Source organism: Prunus persica, chromosome G7, assembly GCF_000346465.2.
Source record: "Prunus persica cultivar Lovell chromosome G7, Prunus_persica_NCBIv2, whole genome shotgun sequence".
Taxonomy (NCBI): Eukaryota; Viridiplantae; Streptophyta; class Magnoliopsida; order Rosales; family Rosaceae; genus Prunus; species Prunus persica.
In genome coordinates this window covers 12,261,139-12,286,012 of record NC_034015.1, presented here as the reverse complement: position 1 = coordinate 12,286,012, position 24,874 = coordinate 12,261,139, and the positions used below count along the sequence as shown (strand labels likewise).

Here is a 24,874-nt window from a genome sequence, read left to right as displayed (position 1 = left end):
GAACATATTAGATACCTATTAGTTGGTGGATGATGTTGTTCCATTTCTCGTTAATATTGTCGGCTATGTTCCATTGGATATTCAACCCAGCAGCTTATCCAAAATATTAATAAATAAAAAAATTAATTAAGAATATTAATATAATACACATGCATGCTTTTTCTCTTGAGATATTTAGTGATATACCCATTTTTAGCACTAATATTATAGATAAACCATACACTATTGACTTTCTATAAATAAACCCAAAAAACCAAAAAATAACAGCTGGCCCTATTGAATTTAAGTTTGATTATTAAATTACTTTGATACCCTATTGAGTATTTTGGGTTTATATGAGGTTTTAGGGTTGGGCTTGTTTTAAGAAATTGATGGCAGTTTTGTAATTTAAAAGAAGTTAAAAGCTTCTTTGTTATGTTGTAAATGGACTTTGGGTGTGTTTCTAAAGTCCATTTCATATAGGGTATTTTTATAATTTGGGCCCCTATATTGGGTATAATAGTGAATCTCTCTTTTCTCTTTGACTCGTCTGCTATCTCAAGCTTTTTTTGTTTTGTTTTTCTCTTTCTTCCTTGACTAGTTGTATCGGTTGCTGGGCTTAAGTTGTTGTGGTTATTAACAGCCATAGACAATGGCAGAATCATGAATTTTTCAACGGATGGGCTAGCCAAAGTTATTAGCTTAAAATTTAATGATTATTTTTTTTTTTGGTATTTACAATTTCTCTAGTCTTTCTAGAAATAAAAATAAACAATAAATCATATAAACCAAGCAAGTTCATAGCTCCATAAACTAATTTTCAATAAGTTTTGACATAAACCAAATAGGGTTTAACACCATAGTGGATTGAACATATAAGGCTTTTTACCTAGATTGACCTTAGGTTCCTTTATGCATTCATATCATACATGAAAAGTTGTTTTATGTAAAAATATTGACTAAGCATGAAAAATGAGTTTTCAGAATAATCATTTTCTCAAGATAATTTTTGGAGGCTTTTATTCCTCACACATCAAATAAGAAAACTTAATTTTATGGGATTTTAGTATGAAGTATATATTGACTTAATGAGCCATCATTTTTAGCCTAAATCGTATTTTGCACTAAAGCCAATTTTTCATATTTTGATTTGGTGGGAATTTGATTTTCTAGTATTTTAATTTGAATTCAAATGGGGGGTACTTTCTTATTTACATTGTAAACTAAGTATATGGAGTAAAAATAATTCCATTTACTTAAATATTGAAAATGGAAATAAAGTACTCTATACAACGTCACGGACTGGGCTAATATTGAAAATAAGTTAAATATATAGGTTTTATATATATATTTTCCTTAAAAAACCACATTGGGCTACAATGTGTGGTTCCGCCCTTGGCCATAGATTTCAAGTGATCCAATGGCTTAGATTCCATACACTGCCGCACCGTAGAATTTTCCTTGTTTTCTAAGTCGATCAAGACTACAATTCCTTCACAGCTTCCACATTTGAAGTCCTAATTCAATTGTGATTGGTTTAGCTAAAAGGGATGAGCTTACGCTGATGACTGGTCATGGGCTAACTAATAAAAAAATGTCAAGGCCTAGAAGCAGATTATTGGATTGTAAAAAATTGCCGTCTGATGTCACATGAGCCCAAAATATTTAATGGGTGATTCTTGCCAACTAAATACCCATTAAATCTGTTGTAGCCCAAATTACTTATTAGGTGGTTAATGGATCAATTTTAAATCCTTAAAGTCATATTTGGCAATGATCTTCCTCTGTAGTGTAGTAAGCCAAGGCAAAGCTTCCTCAGGTCAGGGCAGATGCGGAGGACCATGCAGCTAGGGTTGCGGAGCAGATGATGCTGGTTAAGCAGAGTGAGGCTGTTGTTAGTGCAGATGATCAGGAGGTAGTTGAGGGTGTAGTCGGCTAAGGGTCATCTGTTGAAGCCCCCTAGGAGATGTAGCCCCCTTTGCTATTTTTGAACTTTGTAATTTTTTTTAATAAGTGGTCTTTAGTCAACCATCTTCTTTCATGTTGAACTTGGCCAGTTGATAGCTTTGCTATGGAATTTTCAGTTGTTTTTCAAACATCAATTCGCATTGCATCTTATAAGTATATGTCCAGAGACATAGCTCCGTAAAATATTGCATTGAAAAATCTCATACTTGTATTGATGTTAGTGTGACAACATCAAAAGTAACTTGTCTTCATCGGAGGTGAGGCTTTGCCTGTAAGTGTATGTCCAGAGACATATTTATCGAGAAATACTCAACTGAAAAAGCTTGTTGTAACATCTCACATCGACCAACGGAAAGAGGGTGATGTGTCTTATATGTACATGTCCGCCTCCATCTAGCACGAGACCTTTTGGGAGCTCACTGGCTTCGGAGTCATAGGAACTCCGAAGTTAAGCGAGTTGGGGCTAGAGCAATCCCAGGATGGGTGACCCACTAGGAAGTTGCTCGTGAGCTCCTAGAAACAAAACATGAGGGCAGAGAGGGGGGCCCAAAGTGGACAATATCATGCTACGGCAGTGCCGATCCCGGGATGTGACACTTGTACTCAAAAGTAACTTGTCTTCAAATGAGGTAAGGCTCGTTGCCTATAAGTGTATGTTCGGAGACATAAATTTCGTGAAAAAGCTTGTATTCAAAAGTAACTTGTCTTCAACGGAGGTGAGGCTCATCGCTTGTAAGTATATGTCCGGAGACACAGCTCTTGTAAAATACTCCATTGAAGAAGCTTGTACTCGAAAGTAACTTGTCTTCAACGGAGGTAAGGCTTGTCGCCTATAAGAGTATGTCCGGAGACATAGCTCTCGTAAAATACTCCATTGAAAAAGCTTGTACTTGTATTGATGTTGGTGTGATTATATCACTTTATTGAATAAAATAAATGAACAACATGAATAACATGGAAAGTAACTTGTCTTGAATGGAGGTGAGGGAGACTCGTCGCCTGCTAAGAGCCCAATTGGTAAGTGAGGAGCTTCAGGGATAGTACCTCCAAAGGTGGTGGACATTCCATTATATCGAAATCTCTTTCCTTTCTAGAGTGTTGATAGTGTAACTTCCTTCGCCCTCAGGTCAGCTGATCACGTAGGGGCTTTCCTAGTTGGGCTTTATCTTATTTGACCCTTGCCTTGGCCCTGTGAATGACGCAAGCAGAAACAAAGAATCGGAATCCAACGCCAGTAAGAACTTAACATAATCAGATATGTTTAGTTCCTAGTCGTTCACAGGCCATAATGTTTGACAGTCCTGACATTGAAGAAAAGATGTTAGTTTCCAATTTCCATGTGCTTTAAAATCATGATTGGTATTGCAATAATGGAACGTGATTGTTTCCTTTTCATTTGTGCTTTTGATGTATGGTCAGAAATTGGTCAGGTCCCATTTATTGTTTAGACAATTGGAGGAGTGTGGCCGAGAAGGTAAGAATTTCACTGAATCAAATATGCTTATGTCCTATGCATTGAATTGATGCTCTATCTGCTAATTTGAGTCTCCATGCATGTGATTGTGGAGAAGGCTTTGAGGAACCCTGGAAAGAGGAGGTTGGTTTTTGTTTTTTTGTTTTTGTTTTTCCATTTATGCTTTAATATGGGTTGCGGGATTCTATGAATAGGTACAAAGGCCTCCTTACTTCTTTAGATGGTGATTACTTGAGGGAGCATGCGTCCAACTTATATACCAGTAAGAATTTCATCACTGCATCAAATACGTTTACTATTTTTATTACTTTATTATTTTGTAAAAGTGCATCTCTGAATGAACGATTCACTTCACATGAGTCATGACTAGATCCTATCTGTGTGCTATAGATTGCATGTACAACTAAAACGCACAACTAACAATGAAAACATAGCAAGTATTGTGGCTTTCAACAATCTTCTTTCTTATTCTCTCTCCTCGTCCCTTTTTTCGTGTGCCCAATTTCGGAACATATATATATCAAAAGTATAAATGAAAAGGGAACTATACTATTCTATTGTAGATATACAGATCAACATAACTAAAGCACAAGGGAATTTGAAACTAACTTCTTTCCAATGTCAGGAATGTCAATGGTTGCAGAATTCTCAACAATCATCTGCATAAAGGCTCAAAGTGAATGCCTAGGAACTAAACATATCCGATAGAGTGAAATTCTTACCGGTGCGGGATCTGGATTGTTCTCTTCTGCTCGGGTCATTTCTGAAATATTTTAGTCCAAAACCATCAGCAAAAAACAAAATGAGACAAAAACTCATCACGAATTTCCAAAGTAAACAAAAATCATCATCAATTCTGCATCTTTGAAGAACTATTTAGACCATCTAATCAACCCAAAAAAACAAAAAAAAATAAAGAGAAGGAAAAATATACCCTGAGGATATTTGTTATTGAAAGAGCTTTCGGCCATGGCGAAACGCCCACTGCGACTCTTCCCTACCAACAAGCCTCTATTTATATCACTTTTTTAGTTGGCGACTCTTTCTGCGTCCGGTTCACAATAGAACTCTCTCTCTCTCTCTCTCTCTCTCTCTCTCTCTCTCTCTCTCTCTCTCTCTCTCTCTCTCATTATTATTACTATTCTGTATGGCCACAATGGGAAACGATTTTATTAGGGTTTCTCTCTCTCATTATTATTACTATTCTGTATGGCCACAATGGGAAACGATTTTATTAGGGTTTTGGCAATTGAAGAATCGATTAGGGTTTTGGCAACTGGTATTTCAAGAAAAAAAACAGACATTTGAATCTTTCTCTATTTATATCACGTTTTAGGCGGCCTGTTTCATGTCCGCTTCACAACCTTTTGTTTTTTCTTTTTCTTTTTTGACAAAATTTAAAAAAATAAGTTGTTGTATTGTATTGGTATTGATTATTGAATATGAATTTTTTTAAAAAAATTGGTGGAATTAAAAGGTTTTTAAAAATAAATAAATAAATAAAATTCTTTCAAGAAACTAAGATGGACTGGGTTGAATTTTACCTTATTAATGAAATTAACTAAAACGGCATGAGTGAACTTTCACAAGCCGAGTCCCTTTTTATTTATCTTTTTTTTTTTGGGGTCCATTTTACTGTGCACAATAATTCAAGTACCATACTGATAAATCACATATATGTTATTTGAAAAAGCTATATCTAAAATACATAACAGTTTTGAAGTACCAATTTATTTTTATTTAATAGAATAACATAGTGGAATTTTTGGAATTTTGAATATTTCATCTTTCTGCCATTATATAGATAGATGAATACAGAAAATCAAAACAATTTCGTAGTACAAATTTTTTACACGTATGTAATTTATCATATGGGACATAAATTGGAAAAAAAAAAAAACATGTGAAAACATATATCTATACCAAGCCCTTCAACAAGATTACAACATCAATCAACAACTCAACATAATAAATATGATTATCAGTTTCAACAAGATTGCCTTCACATACAAATAAAACCCTAAACTAGTTAAGAGGTGTAGAACCCTAAACTCCAAAAACAAATAAAACCTCAACTTCAAGTGGCTTTTCCTCCTGCTACCTACCTACCAATATATATATAGTTTGCTTGTATGTGGCATGAAGTTGCTACCGTCAACTAATTATTGTTGAATAGATCTTCCCTTACACAATAAAATGTTATACGCCTCACACTCATTGTAAATTGGTTTTAAATTGAATTAATGCTTCGACCTTGTCCTCATATTGGAACAACAATTTTGAGTGCATTGAGAATGTGAATGAGTACATTTACACAACACAGTATCCTAAGCTTCTGAAGCTACGATTTTTCTATGGTATGAACACTTATTAAGTACGAATACGAACGCTGACAAATGAGAAATGACCAATCAAATATTTTATTAGACCAAATATACGGTGTAGTAAACCCTTATTGGTGTTCGTACTATAATGAAACCCTTCAACTATGCCATTTTTCTTTTCGTTGGATTCTCTCACTAATAACCCACGTATCTTTAAAAATATATAGTTGGGATTTCTTTTCGTTGGATTCTCTCACTAATTACCCACGTATCTTTAAAAATATATAGTTGGGATAATGATATATATATATATATATAGAGAGAGAGAGAGCGCTTCCATTGAGAGACCCCTCAAATTAGTTTATTTAATGAACACCTTTGCAAAGCCCAATTCACATTGTATTTCACTAATCCAAACTGTCTATGTTTTAGATAATCATTCAAAGATATTTCTACAAAAAATCACTTAAATCCGATATCGTTTGACCACTATGTTATTGAAAATTTAATACTTTCTTGAAGCACCGTGTTCATTGATTTTGTAGGATACAATTGTATGTCGAAACGTTTTTCGATTTGTCTAATTTTTTGGAAGGATGATCTATGAATGTAAACTTAAAAAATAGATGGTTTGGATCTTTGGAAAAGAATTCATAGGATACCCTAAAGGGTGTCCCTCAAAAAAATTCGTTGAATTGAAATATGGGGAATGATTATCAATTTTGAGGTGGAGTCCACTTACTTTTTATTCCCTGATAAGTAAGTAAACGCAGAAAAAACAAAGAATTCAAATAATTCTCTTTCTCCACATTCTCATTACTGATAAGTAGACATATTCTATATTCTATATGTACTGAGCAATATTTGATCTCAATCCCAATATCACCTTACTTTTTTTGTTCTTTCTTTTTTTCTTTAGCATCACATACCTTGCTTAATCAATTGGTAACAAAGTAACACGTATACCAGCCCACTGTTATAAAAATTTAAAAAGAAAAAGTAATAAAGCAAAAGTAGAATAACAAGTTAAAAGAAGCAATCAAATAAATTAAACATGTGAATTATAAGGATCATGCATGAATCCTTATAGGGCATACACACTTTTATTTCGAGGATGTTAACTTCTTCTGGAAAATACATAAAAGGAGGGGGGAAAACACCGACAAAGGAGGAAGAACAGGGAACCTTCTAACTGAGAGCTACAACTGCATTCTTATTCTAACGTACATCCTCTTACAGCACCTAAGTTTCTTTTTAATGTCTTTCAAACCTTTGAAAAATACGTCATAAAAACGATTATGGTTGAGCCCAAACATAGAGAAAGGAAGAATGGCAACAACAACGTAAATAAGGGAAATTGACCATATCTTCTGATGATGAATCAAGAGCACAATAGTAGCAGCGAAGGTGAGCATGGACACTAGCAGCGAGCAGAAGAGAAGGAGAAACCCTAAATTCAGCTTGAAGGGAAGAGAATGGTAAAAGTTTTTGTACTCAAATGGAGACCTCGTGATATTGAGAAACGTGCCCAAAGAAGTCAATGAGAAGACAAGCGAGACAGTGTTCGAAATGGTGAATGCTTTGAAGAAAGGAGAGTGCCGGAGATTAGGAAGCCCGTTCTGATTAGTACCCCCGGGAACCGTGTACACAGCTGCATAGGCCACGGTGGCCACCAAAGCCGCCACGACCGAGCCTGACTGAGCAGTTTCTTTCATCCATACTTTTGCTGACTGAAGAAGCTCTGCATGCTGCCTAGTAAAGAGCTCATTCGCTGTCACACCCTCCTTGTTGCGGTGCATGGCGTAATTAACTGGGATTATCTTTTGCACACGCTGCCCACAAATGGAAAAAAAAACATTAAGTAGCTCCCAGCCAGTACAGTCATATTTCTCTTGGCAATTAATGTTAGAAGATGTTTCCCTTGTCAAAAAAGAATTTCATACCTTTGAAGAAAAAAATCAAATTAATTAATCACTAAAGTGTAGGAAGGAAGAGAGTTTCCACACACACATACACTATGATGTCGTGGGGGTTTCAACATTTGAAACCACTGGTATGCAAATCAATGCCCTTTTTCATCAGAATAACGGAATCACCATTTAAAATATGTATTTTTAATGCATGCATCCATGTCCTAGTAGATGAATTAAATAAAGGGTAATTAAAATTAGGGTTAAGGCTTATATATATATATATATATATATATATATATATATCACTCACCGCCATCCAATGCAATTCTTCTTGCAACTGAAATGCAGGACCATATGTAGCTTTAGCGTCCACAGAGTAAAAGCTCATATCTGTGTAATAGCTCATATCTGCAGCGTGGTGCAATATGGTGTTCCCATCGTTATCAATCACGTCAGCCAGCCTTGAGGTTATGAATTTGTTCTTCTTTACAATATTAAAGATGGCCAACCGACGATACTTGATGGCCATGTGCAAAATGTTTTGTTGATGCTTGATATCGTGCGCCTCAACTGCTTGAGGATGAAGCTCCAAAATCTTTTCTACAATTTGTGATATTCCAGTTCTAGTTGCTATAAACAATGGAATATACTCATAAGTAGATTTGGTTTCAGCATCTTCTTTTTTCTGTGGACTATTTGGTTTTGACACCAGAGAAAATGAATTGACTACTTCGGTTGGTTCAATTTTCGCCCATGAATAGTCCTTCCGGACGAGCAATTCAGTGAGTTCCAATAGTACGTTTTGATTTCGCATTTCCTCGCCCATAATACAGATTGGTGCCCATCGTATGGTAGTCCTTCTGATCGTTCCTATTCATGAGAGAGATATTGAATTAATATGAAGAGAAGAAAGAAAGAAAAAAAGTAAATACAAATTAATGAAATGAAACCACAGGAATTAATAATGAAAACGACCCTTTTATTAAGCAATTGTACAAAATTTTATTGTCATTCTTAAGCTTGGGTAAGGCCTAATTATTTTTACCTGGCTGTTAGTTTGGTTTTTAAAATTTTTATTTTAATTCTCTAACTCTTATATATTATTCTCATATGCGGATGTCCACACGTTATTATCGTGCGGACGACGTTGTAATTTACTATATTAAAATACATATCTATGAATAAATTACTTGTCGACCCGCTCTCCAAGTCATCGTTTGAAAAAGTAGATTGGGAAGGATGATTAAATCCGCTCTCCAAGTCATCGTTTTGATTCGCTGGGTCTCGATCAATGTTATCATCATTACAAAGGCCTGAATGGATAATAAGGGGAGCACAAAAATCAGCATCATCATCATCATCATCATCATCATTAGAAAGGCTAATTGCATAAAATAAACTTAGTACGTAGCCTATCCTAATTAATTAACTAAACCCTAGCACTTCTGAACCGAACCGGCGTATATTTAGCCCAATCTCATGAGAAATAAATTTAATTTATAGCTAGCCCTCCCCTCCCTATTGAAAATTTCTGACTTTGCCATTAAAAAATAGGCAGCATGGTCATTGATAAATTTTTTGAGTTTATATCTAATTTTAGCAGTGCCAGTAGTGTATAAGCAGTAGAGAGAGTAGACGGTACATATATGACGGTGCAGCTTAATCCAAATGCTTTCGCGAAATTTGAGTTTGAAGGCAGACGGCATTTGGGCTAGCAATTGAAGACTTGTGAGTCCATTCTCTTCCTTTCCATTCGCAAGATATGGGTACTCCGTTACTAACCAATGAGCAGTTTCTGCATTGCAATTTGCATTGAAGGAAAACCGTGGATGCGTGTTAATCATAATATATAATAAAGTTAAATTTATTTGAATGTCCGCACGTTATTATTGTGCAGATGCCATTACAAATAAAGAGAGACAGACAGCATAAAATACATAGCGTCTGCACGGTAATAACGTCCGGACCTTTGTGTATATATTGTCAAGTTGGTTTTGGAGAGAAAGATAGGGAGAAAGAGATACCAAAATGTTGGCCAAGTACTGCCATATGAAGAATGGATACTTTATCATTTCTATGGAAGTGCTGCTTTATATCGCCGTCTACTTGGGTAGCCAAATATTGAACCAAGTCTGTGTGACCAAAAGCAGCAGCCCGGTAGAGTGGGGTTTCTCCTAAGTGGTTCCTAATCTCCACCAAAGCACCATTATACTCCACCAACAGCTTTGCTGAGTCAAAATTTCCGGACGCAGCTACCTCATGAAGCGGGGTGTTGCCGCGGTTGTTCTCCACTATCAACGCATCCCTGTCTTCTTCTATCAGTGAAATCAAAAATACAAGCACGTCTTTGCGTCCAGCCAAGCCTGCCACGTGAAGTACAGTGTCGTTCTTCGTTGTCATTTGCCCAAGTACTTCAAACTCACGACCCTTGTAGAATCGTTTTAGGCTTTCCCACTGGCCGTTCATGGCCAATTCATATTGCTTTCTCGAGTGACTAAGTGCTTCTCCTGTTGAAGCCTCGTCTATCAACTCCATCTCCAAATTTTTCCACTCAACTCAATTGATAATAGCCGCCCGCGCCCTCTTCCAGTCTATATATTTGCTTCTTTTTCTCTTTTTAGCATCACATCACTGTATACCTTGCTTAAGTAACAAAAGTATAACACGTATACTAACTTAAAACATTTTTAAAAGAAAAAAAGTAATAAAGCAAAAGTACAATAACAAGTACTAAAACCGCACCAAATAAATTAAACTTGCTGTTAAAGGGATCAGCCAACACATGAATCACGTTTTGTTACGACTCAGGTATAAGTATTAGATACAGAGGGGAGCTTCTATTACATTTTATAAAAAAAAAAATTTATTTTAAATTTAGTACAAGCAATAGTTTAAACTCACACATACAACTAAAATATCATGGGATGGGGGTTTGAACTTGAGACATCAATGCCATTTTCCATTAGATTAGACCTCGCTGGCTTCTATAACGCAAAACATGTCATCTCGGAAGAAATTATAAAATCCTACGACAAGCCATGTAATTAATCTGCCACATCATATTTTTCTTAATTACTCATTATTTTGTCTGGAAAAGTAAAAAGAATATTAACAAGAAAAACAGCAGAATAGACCGTGCGCCCACCAAGCTTAGATCCAAACCGTTATACCCATATATGCCAGAGAAATAGTTCTGCTTTACAGTTATACAATTTTAAAAAGAAAAAGTAATATCTCGTACGTTCATAGATCTGTGAGTTGTAGTATCAGATGTGGTGGTTTCTTTGGAATTTTAGTTTTCCTAGCTGTCTATTTTTTCCTTTCTTGCTTCTGAAACTTCAATTTTCATTAAAATCTTGTACAGGAAGAATAATGTTCTTTGATATTCTTCTATCATTGCATAAATACCAAGAATTGACAGTCTTTGATTTGGTGAATTTAGTTATATATTAATGTAAGATGAAAAAAGCTTTGATTTGTTTGTGTTTTTATATGGGTAAACTGCCGAATACCCCCTGAACTATATCGACTGTCGAAATGTCCACCTTAAATTATTTTTTCAGCCAATTTAGCCATCGAATTATTTTAAATGGTCAATTTAGCCCATGCCGTCAAGTTTTTAGACTTCCATCCAATTTTCTGTTAATTATAAGGATAAGTTTATCATTTTACAAAGACAAAACCAAAAAATAATAAAGAAAATATAAAATCATGATTTCTTCTCTCTTTCTCTTTTTTTTTTCTTCTTTTTTCCTTTTCCTTCTTCTTCCTCCCTTTATTTTCTTTCTTCTCTCTCTCATTTTTCCTTCTTATTCGTAATGGTCAGATTCTTAGCTCTAAAAGCCCCAATGTCGGTCAAGCTCTGCTCCTTACTTTTCCTTTTTTTTTTTTAAATTTTTTTTAAAATTTTTTTTTCTTTCTAATTTTGTAGTTTTAACAATTTAATTATTTTAAACTTCAAAAAAAAAAAATTTTAGTTGAACAGTGAGTCACGTGCCTAACATGTGACATTTAGACAGAAAATTGGATGAAAACTAACGGCAGGGGCTAAATTGACCATTTAAAATCATTCGAGGGCTAAATTGGCTGAAAAAATAACTTAGGGTGGACATTTCAACACTCAATATAGATCATGGGGTATTCGGCAGTTTACCCTTTTTATAATACAATTTTTATTTTGTGTCGCGCAAAATGTGTGAGATGGCAGTAGCATCTATCTTCTATATTGGATTCACATGTTCCCTTGGTCATATGTGTTAGATTTCTATAATATTCATGATCTTTCACACAACCTGAAATACATATAGAAGACATATATGACATCATCTTTTTTGAGTACACGATCTCAGAACTCATTCAATTGCAGCAGCAGCAACACGAGCAAAAGGCACGAACAACTCTACTGTCTCTCAAAAACTACTTTAGCTCTCTTTTTATGATGAGATTAAGGTCAGAGAATGTGTCTGATGAGAGCAGGGTCTTAAACTTATATAGGGTTAGGTCAAATTGTCTCTGCTACTCATCACCCGTGGCCCACTTGTCTAACACTCTAAGCCCATCAAACAACGGTTCACGTACAAAAGGAAATAAATAGAACCCCTTTAATTGGCTTCAAAACTTTCCTTATTTCACAAGGTATTGGCCACTCAATGTATAATCTAATTTAAACTCTTATCAAACCTCATATATATATATATATATATATTGTCAGAACTTATCAAACCTCATATAACTTAGTGTATAGTGCACCAATCTAAATAGGAATATAACATTCTCCCATTAGATCAAGCACTAGAGCACTAAGCTTTTGTATTGCAAAAGTTTGATAATCTTTATTGGCCATGAGTTTAAAACAATTAAGTCATTCCCTTCAAGCTATAGTGAAAAGCGATTAGACAAAAATGAACTATAGACAAGCATTGCTCTCCTTTATTAAAAACAAGTAATCTATAATCACATATATGCAATCTCAAAATACATGAAGCACCACTTACAAACGTGAACCTTAACATGTATTGACCCATAATGTGAATCTTTATACTTTTCAGTACATATATCCCTTTACGACTTAGTAAGAGTTAATCCGCAATGCTATTAAAATAATAGTATTCCAAAAGAGACCATAAACTCACAAAATGCATAATAAGTTTAAATAGCTAAATAATCAAAATGGTAGAAATCATTCAATAATCAAAACTATCAAGCAAATTAACAGCCTTAAATACGAATCCCTCAATCCAGAAAACAGAAAAAATTAGACAAACTAGAAAACTATCAAAATGGGAACAAGACTCCCACTAGATTGCAGCATCAAAGCTAGGAAATAATCTCATGCTCTTAACATGTCTCAGAAAACCTTATGAATGCAGAAACTTTGTAAATGGATATGCAATCATATCTTGAGTTATGTTATGATCAAACCTAACTAGTTGTTTGCCACCTTCTCCATCACTATCAAATACGTTCTGTCAATGTGCTAAAATTCTAGACGACATCTTGTTGTTCATGCAGTGAAAAACAGTCGCAATGTTGTCATTGTATATATGCATTGGTCTTGAAATCTATTCCACCACCTTAATGTTTTTTTATAAAATTCCTTAGCCACACTACAAGAGTATTGGCTTCATAGAAAGTTATGTATTCTGAAAACATAGTTGAACTCAAAACACCAATTTGTTTAGCACTCTTCCAAGCAACAACTGCTCATGTCATCTTGAAAAGAAAACATGAAGTATAGATGTAATCATCCTCTGTTTTTCCAAGATTCACATTAGCATAACCAACAAGCTCTAATTTCTTCGTGCGTTTGTAAATCAGCATGTAAACCTTTGTTCTGTCTAGGTACCTTAGAATCTTTTCTCTAGCTATCTAATGTTGCATTCCCATATTTGACTGAAATCTCCCCATCTTACTAATGCACAAGCCTAGGTTTGGCCTTGTACACAATGTTGTATTCCCAAATTTCATTCAAGTCTATCTCAGTCAACCTAATTTTTCACACCAGCACAAAAAATTCTAAGTTCCCTCTCGATGAAGCTGTCTTTCCCCATCTTCTCCTCACTTTCAAACCCTCTCTCTTCATCTCTATCATATCTCTAAAAAAATTTCTTGATCCCATCGATTTTGGCTCAAAACGATGAAGACCCATCCAAAACCAAAACTCACAAACTCTACCCCTTATTCCAAGCTCTTGAACTCTACCCCTAATCCTAACTTTGTTGAACTCCATAACCTAGCTACCTGAGCTTCCTCTCACACCTCATAGCTATTAACAAAGAGGATTGAGCAAGCTTTGTGAATGCTCTCAAGCTTAATGTGAAAGCTTCTCAGTCGAACTGTTAAGAACCCATGGGTAGAACTTGCTTATAAAAACTGGCTTGTAAGGGAAGGGTGCCCGTTGGTTGCCCTTTCGTTCCAATGAGGTTGCTTCACTCAACTACCAGTATTCAATGACTCGATATCATCTTAATCCAGCCTATAGGTCGCCCCTTCTATGGAATTGCCTAGTTGCGTGGTGAAACTAGGCTCTAATACCAACTGTTAAGAAGAACCCATGAGTAGAACTTGCTCCTAAAAGCTGACTTGTAAGGGAAAGATGCCCAAGAACTTTGAAACCATTCTATGATATGCTACTTTTCCAATGTGGGATCTTGAGTCCTAACACGAACCCACACAACCAATCTCGAAACTTCTAGTGAACCTTCATGCGTAGTTGCCGCAGACCACGTTCTCAAGTAAACTTGTCGACCCGTTTTGAGTTTTCTATTTTGTTTGAGTTTTATTTCATCTGAATTTAGTTTTGGCAATTTCAAGAAGAGCGACGACGACAAAAAACCCAAACAAAATAGATTTGGATTAACTCCTCCCTCTCTGAATCCATCTTCCCCTACAGTCCTCCCTCTTTTCATGTCCCTTTTGTTTTTTTTTGAAATTTTTTTAAAAAACAAGTGGTTGTTACATGTATTGCATGTGAATTTTGAAATATATTTTTTGGTGGAATTAATTTTTTTTTTTTTGGTTCCAAGGAACTAAAAGTTTGGGTTATTAAACTTTTGAACAGTTTATAAAAGATAAATTAAAATTTGCACAAAAAATATTTATATTACTATGCACAGTAATTCAAGTACCATACTGATAAATCACATATTATCTAAAATACATAATACTTTTGAGGTGTCTCTCAAACATTTTTTTATATTTTTTTTACTTAATTTAATTTAAGCATATTTTTATTGTACCAATTTATGTTTATTTATTAAAATATCTTCTTTATTCACCAAGTAGAATATATGGGGTTTTGAATGTTTCAACCTTCTACCTTTATATAGATAGATAAATACAGAAAAATCAAAACAATTTCGTATTACAATTTTTACATGTATGTAATTTATCATATGGGACATAAATTGGAAAAAAAAAAATCTGAAAAATATATATATATATATATATATATTGTTAGTTATACTAATACCCTTCAAGTTTTTGGTTTTTTTTCAAAATCTTATGAGATTTTTGAAATTACACAAATACTCTCTGAGATTTCAAATTATTTTCACGAAAGCCTTTGAGGTTTTCACAAAACCCCTTTTCGTTAACTGTTGGTCCAAAACTTGATGATTTCATTTAAAAAGACGTGTGCAAATGACAAAATCAGCCATGGTAAAAATAAAATGCAAGGGTAAAGTTGGAACGTAAATAATTTTTGTTTAAGGGGCTATTGCCAGCTGGGGTCCGTACGCGGGTTTTTGGTGAAACCCGATCAATCGATGCGAATTTGAATACAAGTCGGTAGTTGAAATGAAAAGCCAATCTCTGTTTTGTTTTCTTCAATTTGGCGCCTTAGCTTCGTCGTTTTCACGCACAGTGAGATACAGGGAAAAATGAGTTCGAGTTCGTCGAGCAACATCTTCAGGAACCCTCATGGATAACAAAATTCCTTCTGAGAAAGCCTAATTGGGAGAATGTAAGTGAATCTTTTCTGGGTTCTTTTGACTTGTTTTGAATTTCAATTTTCCTTGTCTTTTTGGGTTATCTGTCAATTTGCAATTTTAGGGTTTTTATTTGTAAGATTTTAGAGCATTGGTTGATAATTGAGTCAACAGAGCTGCAATTTCATTTATTATTTCGCTGCGTCCGCTGCTTTTCACAAAAACCAAATGCTAATTATGATACCAAAGTTCATAGCATCAAGGGGAGATCCTTATTCTCATTCAACCTGAGATTTTTTTTTTCTAAAGTTCTGGCCTTTAGAGAGACATTGATAATCTGCAGAGATGAAACTGTGAATTGACAAATAAACCTTTACCCATTTAATAAAAGTAGTGTGTGCAAGAAACTTTACCCATTCAACACTTCCTGAATTTTTGTGTGGAACTATGCTTTTTGGGACATATGAAAATTAACTTCATAAGACAGGGATAGTATTTTACGCAAGAAACTTTGCATGTTGGGTTTTTTATGTTGCTGATATTTAACTCTCCTCTGCCTTTCTAGATTGATTGAAATTGTATAAGTAGCAGTGCTGTAAATGGATAGGTTTCCATTCAATTATTAAATGATGCTAATATTTAAATGACATTCTTCTTGTGCCTTAGATCATCTGCAATAGTTGCTCAACAGTTCATTTCTTGTGCCATAGGTTATGTGAGCATGATTTTTTGTTTTCAAACTTATTCAGTTAAGCTAGTTGTCCAATCCAATGTAGGAGTTAAAAAACCAATATGGTCTGTTTAAGGATAAAATAGGTCTGAGAGATTCACTTTTCCGTCATTTTCTTTGAAACCAAACAGAGGTTTATTAACGTGTCTGGTTTTTGGTTTGCTTCTGACTAATAAAATATGTTTGTTATTTACAGTTGGATAGGTTTATACCCAATCGGGCTGCACTGGACCTTGATTACGCGCATTACATGGTCACAGGAAGGAGAAAAGGAATCGAGAACCCATGGGCTGCAAGCCCTACATATCAGATGCTAGTATGCTACTGACTGAGACCTTCAACATGAACCGAGCACGGATCTTCACATTCAAGAACAAACCGCCAACCCCAGTTGAAGCCATTCCAAGGAGATTTCTTTCACCCCCTCTTCATAAGGCCAAATCTACCAAGCCCTGTCGAAGGATTCCTAAGGTATAATTGCACTAATATCATCATACTTGAATTTGGATTGTGGACACTTGAATTCCTTGTGAGAATGTGAAGGTGACCATGTCTCACATTGGAAAGTTAGAAAACCTTGCAAGGGCTTATAAGGAGTTGGGCTGCTTCGCCATTGCTAATTGGTTTTGGGGTGCAACCTCAACTTCCTTCTTTCCTAAGGTATAGGTAATGCTAGATTTAAGGGAATGTAAATCTGCCTGTTTAGTGCCTGAAATGATGATAATATGTAGTGTGTGTAGTGATCATCGTTTAAGGGAATCTAATTTTTCTTAGGATTGTGACTGTAATGATGATCATATTGATTTTTCTGTGTGGCTGTTCTAATTCTTTCAATTTGATTTTGCAGGATCCAGAGAGAACATTGGACGCTCCCGGTATTGTAGATAATTTCTACTTGAATTTACTAGACTGGAGCAGCAGCAACATTATTGCAATTGCTCTTGGAAACTCAGTGTACCTACGGAATCCTTCTGACCGTTCCATCGTAGAACTCGTCACAATTGATGACGAAGATGGTCCCATTACAAGCACCAGCTGGGCTCTTGATGGGCAGCGTATTGCCATTGGCTTGAACAATTCCTGGGTCCAGTTATGGGATTCTGTTAGATTGGTAAGAACATTATTGTTGCTTATAAATTGTTGGTTGCTTTCCTTATAAAATGAAACCTTGGTTCTAATACTAATCAACTGCTGATTTTGTTACCGCAGAAAGGAACATTGAGAGGTGGTCACCATGGAAGAGTAGGTTCACTGGCCTGGAACAAACACATTCTTACTTCTTACTACAGGAGGAATGGATGGTAGAATTATCAACAATGATGTAAGAGTGAGATCCCACATTGTTGGAACCTACAAGGGTCACGGGGCCGAGGACGTCTGTGGATTAAAATGGTCACCCTCAGACCAGCATTTAGCTAGTGGAGGAAACGATCATGTTCTCTTCATATGGGACAGGTTAACAGCCTCCTCCACTTCACCAAGAGAGTGGCTTCAAAGGCTTGAAGACCACACTGCAGCAGTCAAGTCCATTTCAAGAGAATTTGTTGGCCTCTGGTGGTGAACTTGACCTGTGCATTAAGTTCTGGAACATACAAACAGGCTTGTGCTTGAGCTCGGTTGAACTGGCTCGCAGGTGTGTGGTTTTTTGTGGAACAATTATGAGCGTGAATTGCTTAGTTGTCATGGTTTTAGCAAGAATGAGCTTATCCTTTGGAAGTACCGTCAATGGTGAGGACGACAGAGCTCACTGGCCATACCTCCAGAGTTCTCTTCATGCTCAGGTACTAATTTGGACTTTAAATTGCACTTTGGCGAATTCAATTCTGTTTGTGTATTTGATTTCATGGATTGGTTTTCATTTGGAATAAATTTTCATGGCAACTTCATATGGTAGTTACATTTACACATTCTAATTGTTTGTAACCGCTGCTGTTTATGTTTTCAGACCCCAGATGGATGCACTGTGGCCACTGCAGCCGCGGATGAGACGGTTCAAGCTTGGAATGTGTTTGGGATTCCGGGAGTTTCAGAACCCGTACGAAAAGAAAATCTGCTGCCATCTGCTCATTCATACTCCATTCGTTGAAGATCATGTAAATGCTGGAGAGAAGTTTGTCTGTTTTGTCTCGAATGCCAAACCAAACAGATGAGTGTATATGGTGTAAATTATTGTTTACAAGGAAAAAAAAAAAAAAACAAAAACAGGTAAGTGTATATGGTTACACGAATAGAGAAAAAGAAAAAAGCAGTTTTGATTAGTGATTGGCATGCAGTCGCTCAATTCTGAGTGCGTTGAGAATATTAATGAGTACACTTACACAATACAATCTCTCTTCAGAATATACGTTTTTTTTATGGTATGAACACTTACTAAGTACGTATACAAACACTGACAAATGATCAATCAAAGTGTATTAGACCAAACGGACGGTGTATTAAGGACACTGCTTTCCTCTTTCCCGGAAAAGAGGCATTTTTACTTCATGTAAATAACTGCTTCACACATATGCAAAAATAATTCATTAAAAACACAAATAGAAAAATCTATACACACATATCAAATTGTGATTCGTAGGAAAATAGGAGTTCTTACTTTCAAAGAAAGAGGCAATTATGTTCGGTGTATCAAACCCTTAAAACAATACTAAATGACAAATAACCAATCAACGAGTCATGGTATTTTCAAGAGTTGGTACTATAATGAAACCCTTGAGCTATGCCATTTTGCTCTCTCTCTAAAAACCCACCTAGACTTGGACTCAATCAATAGAATTACATATTGGATATTAAGTCTCATGCACTGCACTATAATTTCACTATCAAAATGGCGGTGGACATGCCAAATGAAGAACAACTTTATATTTTTTGGCCATTTATATCCTATCCAGAGCAACGATCGGCTTTTCATATGAACACGTTTATCTTTGAAAATATAAAGTTGGAATAATGATATATATAAAATCATAAACATAACGGACCCATAAATAATCACTATGGTCTCGTTAGTTGGATCATATAGTTACAAGATAAGGCAGAATTTAGATTGAAAGATGAATATAATATCCAAAATCTAATCCAAAACAAGGGCATGGATTGATGATTGTGGACCCACAAAATCCTCTCAAAAGGATCCTCATAATACGACAATTAAATCTCATATGCAAAGTTTGACTCGAGTTTGAGGTTAGTCTAAAAGTTATCGATATGGACGTTTACTACTATTACTAAAATAATGGATATCTTACTTTGTATTTCCCTTTTCTTTTTTAATATCGCCCTAATAAGTGAATTTATAACCAATTAAAAATATGTAATAAACTTAGTGGAAATAGAGATAATGGGGTGCAATTGTGCACGTTTTCTTACACATAAATTCAAATCTCTTTCTTATAATTTAAAATATCGCATTGTCAAAATAAATAAATAAAGTGAAGAAATTAGCACTACATGATAATATAAAATTCTTCCAAATTAAGTTATTCTTATTCAATACTGATTGATAATTAATCATACATCCATGTTATGAGTTTGTGTCAACTAATACCAATTTTAACCCTCTAAAATATCGTGTTGGTTTATTTATTTATTTATTTTTATACAAGTTGGATAATTACTTCAGGTGCAAACCATCAAGTTGGATATTAAACTCACACACACAACACGGATATTATGATTCGAACCCAAGACCTTGTCTGATGGAGTAAATACTCCAAACCACTACATTAGTGAGTCCTTTGTATAAATACTAAAATTAAGAAAATATAAAATGGGTAGTTATGTTCATTACAAGTAGGACTCATTATCTAATTTTATTTTTAATTTAATTTTTTATTTTTTAATAAGAAAAATATAAATTAACCTTATTATCCTCATTTAATTAATAATTTTAAATTTTTAATGTTTGCATTAATTAAAGATATTTTCTGGTATTTTAAATATTTCATCTGTCTTTTGCTTTATATATATAGATATAACTTGTTCAGATTCACAAGAAACCATGCTACTAGCTATATAGATCTGAAAACTCTTGTGTACAAGTCAACATACAACAACCTCAAACACTTAGAATAAATAATTAAATCAAAGTTCTAGAAACTGAACAAACATTACATGCATGATGATGCTTAATTTAGTTGGAGTTTTCAATCATAAATCTTTTAATAAATTGCAAAGCTTCATTTGAGACTTCTGAGTATGGATCAGCCGTTAAAAACCCATGTTGTTGTCCCTCAAGTTCCACATACTCAATTTTCTTCCCCAACTCTTTCAGCTTTCTCGAGTAGCTCTCCACCCTATCTTTCAAAATTTCATTGCCACCCACAAAAACCAAGATCGGATCAAGGGCCACTTTCTCTAGGTTTAGGCTGTTTGGTCCAAATGGGTTCACCAGTGGGTGGTCTCTGGTTTCTCCTGCTGGCATTGAGAGTCTCCAAAATCTGTATGGCAATTAAGTTAAAGAAAAGGAGTTAGCGATGAATTTATGAGTTCAAATTTCATGAACGACAATTGTTTCGATCAAACTAATAATTTCTTTTCTTAGATGTCATATCTCATGATAGATTTCTATGTATTCAGGGTCAAATACGTGTACAATATTGGAACCGTCAAATAATGATTGGTTAAGGGGAGTTGATAATGGATATGGCACTATCTTAAAGTCATACTCATATTGGATTAAGAGCACTACTTACATGACAATTAGGCTTACTCGCTTACCTTATCAGATAATATCAAGGGCTATCTAGCTTTATATCTTAATCATTTCGGGTTGGGTAGGTCATTCTTAGACTGGATTAAGCACTACCTTAAGTATTAATAATGATTAATTAGTGATAGGTCATTGAGATTATAATTATTATTTTGAAATTGCCCATGCTTTGATTTATTATTTTGAGATAAGACACCTCCAATATTAAATGGTGTCAAGATCACACTCACACGTAAAAGGAGATAAATGAATTTCACATCATCAACTTTAGAGGGATTTGGAGGTGCATATTCTATTTAGACCATAAAAGCTAGTCTAGACTTCTAGTCTTGGTCTTGTTAGAGGACAAAAATGCAATCCACATGTGTAACATCTTTTTTTTTGGGTGGTCAAGATGATGGAACATTTTTAAATTTCATTGACAAAGAACCCAGACAATACATGTCCCTAGTCAAATTTGATTGAATGGCCTCATATCAGAAACCTTAATTTGGATGGTTTTGGTTTTAGTCAAATTTTACTCCGTGAGATTATCATTTCTTTGTTACCCGCTAATAAGTTTGTTGCTTTTTAGAAGGACGATTTTTGGATCCTTATGGATAAAAATGAAAGTGAATAAAAGACAGTGCCAACGCGTAAGTAGCTACGTATTTTTCTTTCATAATACAAATTGGCGAAAACGGGAAAATTCTTAGCCTAACACATTAAAATTTGTGTAGAAGAAAATGTTTTCTTATTATCTTTTAAATTTAGGTTTTCAAAAAGGAACCATTAAAATGAATATATTTTGTTGGGTTAATCGTTTTATTAGTCCTTGAACTTAAACCAGATTTATATTTGAGTCCCTCAATTTTCAAAATCGTTCGCGTGGTCCTTTAACTTCACTTTCGTTAGGACAAATGATCCTATCGTCAATTTTGTTAACTTTTTCTATTAAATGCAGGGGCAAAATGATATTTTTATATTAAAACTAAAAAAATGAATAAAAAAATCATACCTTTAAAATAACAATAAAAGAAAATCAAATTAAAAAAACAATAATAAAGTTTTTGGGGAGTAGAAATCGAGATAGAAGGGGGAGAGAGAGTTTAATTTTAATTTTTTAGTTTTTTAATTTTTAATTTTTTAATTCATATTTTAATCAATTTAATATAAAAATACCATTTTGCCCTTGCATTTAACAAAATTGACGGCATAACTATTTGTCCTAACGAAACTGAAGTTGAAAGACCACAAGAACAATTTTGAAAATTGAGGAACTCAAATACAAATCAGATCTGAATTCAATGACTAATAAAACAATTAACTCTATTTTGTTTGAATATGTAATCTAGATTGGATGTGTACCGTTGAGCAAACTAACAAAGGGACAAAGACTCGAAACAAAACAAAAAAAGAGTTTTGAATTACCTGTCGAGTATGTCCAAACTCAACAGTGCCTCACAAGGCCCCTCCTCTGACCTTGTCCTCTCCACCCCACCAAAAAATGGCGCTAGTAGCACATACCCACGTACCCGAACCGGGGCCACCTTGGCTGACCCAGCCCCGAGCCGAACCGCCAGGTGGTGGGCCATATTCCCGCCAGAAGAGTCTCCCACAATGAAAACCCGGTCAAAGTCAGCGGTACCACCCATCCATGCATCACAATCGCCACTTTTACTCATCAAAGCCTCCCTTTGCAGCCACTCCACCGCACTCAACGCATCATCAATTGGCGCCGGGAGCTTGTGCTCCGGCGCAAGCCTGTAGTCCGGGGCAACCACTAGAGCATGGAGCACCGCGGACAGGCGGAGGCAGCAGTTGTAGAAGTTTGGCCACACACATGAGCCGACACAAAAACCGCCGCCATGAAAGTAGAACACCACGGGGAGCTTGGAATTGCGGTTTGCCGATTTGGGTTTGTACAAACGGAGGGAGAGGTTGTGTCTTTTGTCGAAAGTGACGTCTTTGAAGGCCACAGAGTTGTCATCAACGACAGGAATGTTGAAGTCCATGTCCATCAAAGAGCAACGGTTGATCGTACCATCGCTAAAGACTTGGAGGACGCCCATGCAGTCTTCTACTATGTGAGGGAGGGAGCCCATTTTGGTAATTTTGTGTGTGGAAGATGGTCTGGTCTGGTTGGAGAAACGAAGGGTGAACTGAAGTGGGAAGGTTCATGGTTGGGGGGTATGTATATATAGACTAGAGAGGACCAACGACTGAGATATTGAAGGGTGGTGGTGGGGATAGAGTGAAATTAGGGGGGTGATAATGTAAATTAATAAATGGGGACATTTTTGTAAGTGGTGGCATATGCATGCATGGCCATTGGTTTATCTTATTGTTTTGAATATGGACCATATATAGATGAGCTTGGTGGCTGTGGTAATGTTTGTTTGGACGGTTGAAAATTACCAGTTGTACTTGCTGAATCTTTGGAAAACTTATCAAAATATATTGTTATCTATAATCTCATCACCTATCAATTACCCTACAAATCTCATTAAAGAAATGAAGAATTTTGACCATTCCAAGGGTCGGCTAGCTAGTTGTTCACCTTTTTTCATCTTTTTTTGTTCACTGGCATTAGTCCTCACTTGATGAAATGGCATCTAGGGGAATTGGATTTGGATCCTCTGTTATTGTATCCTACCGCTTTTCGTTTTGAAAACTCAGGCCACAAGTGGTTGATGGAATTGAATAGAAATTGGCTGTATGTGGAATGCAATTATATTGAGAAAGGAAATTCATTCTATTATTGTTTTGGTTTGCAAAATAGGAATAAGTTTGGAATCAAATTTGGAAAAGGGGTTTGGTTTCATGGGGGACCAAGGTTTAGGTTTAGGTCTCGGATTCAAGATCCACTTTTAAACCTTTTTGGATGCTCAATTTGGAATTTAGAGTCTGGCCGTTCAACGCGTCTCAAGTTCAAAGTTAGGTTAGGGCTTGAAGTCCTAAAAACGGGATCTAGGATTTGGAGTTTGGATCTTTAGGCTAAAGTGAATTGTAACATAAGATTAAGGTTTGGAGATCCTCATTCTATTAGCAATTTGCCTACTAAATATGTGAAAAACAATGGAATGAACATAAATGTTGTTTCCATTTCATTGCATGAAACCAAAACCCTAAAAATACATAATGCTTAATCTTTGGATTGGATTTGTGATACAAAAATCTCATATTAAATGTCAAGTAATGTTAGTTCAATTCAGACCAAAAACCATATACGCTCTCTGAGAAAATTGCAAGGAAAGTGGCCTCCCTCTCTACTAGTGACAGAGCCAGGATTTCGTATTAGAGAGAGCCCTTCATAAAACTTGTCTTCTCTTCATAAATTAATTATCATGCATTTCATATTTTAATTTGATTAAATATTAATTTCATCATCTACACTTTTTTTTTTTTTTTTGAAGACCTTTCCTATTGAGAGGGGCAATAGCATACTAAACTCACACACAATATTAAGGTACCCAATTACGTGAAAAAAATCGAGGAAAATAAAAAATTCATAAAGCTTTAAACAAAAGAGGAGGAGAAAAAAGGTTAAAACTTTAGGAGTTTATATTGCAAATTTCATTAACTAACCTAGAAGATTTAAGGGAGACCAATAAATTTTATGGTTTATTTGTAGACAAAAAGAACCTAATATATTATTTTATTGGGCTTCTTAGATCTAGGTCTAAAACAATTAGCTGTCATTGGGTTTAGTCCTCGCGTTTTTTGTTTTAGATGTAGGTCCTTTGACATTTATTACTTTTTTTGTTATGTCGATTTTACTCTTTGAGGTAAATAAGGAAAACACATTGAAAATCGAAATTTAATGCATTATTTCCTTGTAATTGAATTACAGAATTTAAATTTTGTATTA

General features: G+C 35.1%; 2 protein-coding genes and 1 pseudogene across 2 annotated transcripts; 1 reads left to right on the top strand and 2 right to left on the bottom strand.

Annotated features, from left to right (window-relative positions):
• On the bottom strand, window positions 6,772-10,201 carry LOC18769900. Its single transcript, XM_020567932.1, has 5 exons — window positions 9,683-10,201; window positions 9,301-9,453; window positions 8,849-8,971; window positions 7,969-8,528; window positions 6,772-7,577 (listed from the first exon to the last, which is right to left on the bottom strand). Exons 1-5 carry the CDS (start codon window positions 10,191-10,193, stop codon window positions 6,945-6,947), a joined length of 1,980 nt encoding a protein of 659 aa, XP_020423521.1. The 5' UTR covers window positions 10,194-10,201; the 3' UTR covers window positions 6,772-6,944.
• On the top strand, window positions 15,315-18,656 carry LOC18769304 (annotated as a pseudogene).
• Window positions 20,301-23,384, bottom strand: LOC18771220 (probable carboxylesterase 15). The gene is made up of 2 exons (XM_007202163.2): window positions 22,435-23,384; window positions 20,301-20,752 (listed from the first exon to the last, which is right to left on the bottom strand). Exons 1-2 carry the CDS (start codon window positions 23,106-23,108, stop codon window positions 20,446-20,448), a joined length of 981 nt encoding a protein of 326 aa, XP_007202225.1. The 5' UTR covers window positions 23,109-23,384; the 3' UTR covers window positions 20,301-20,445.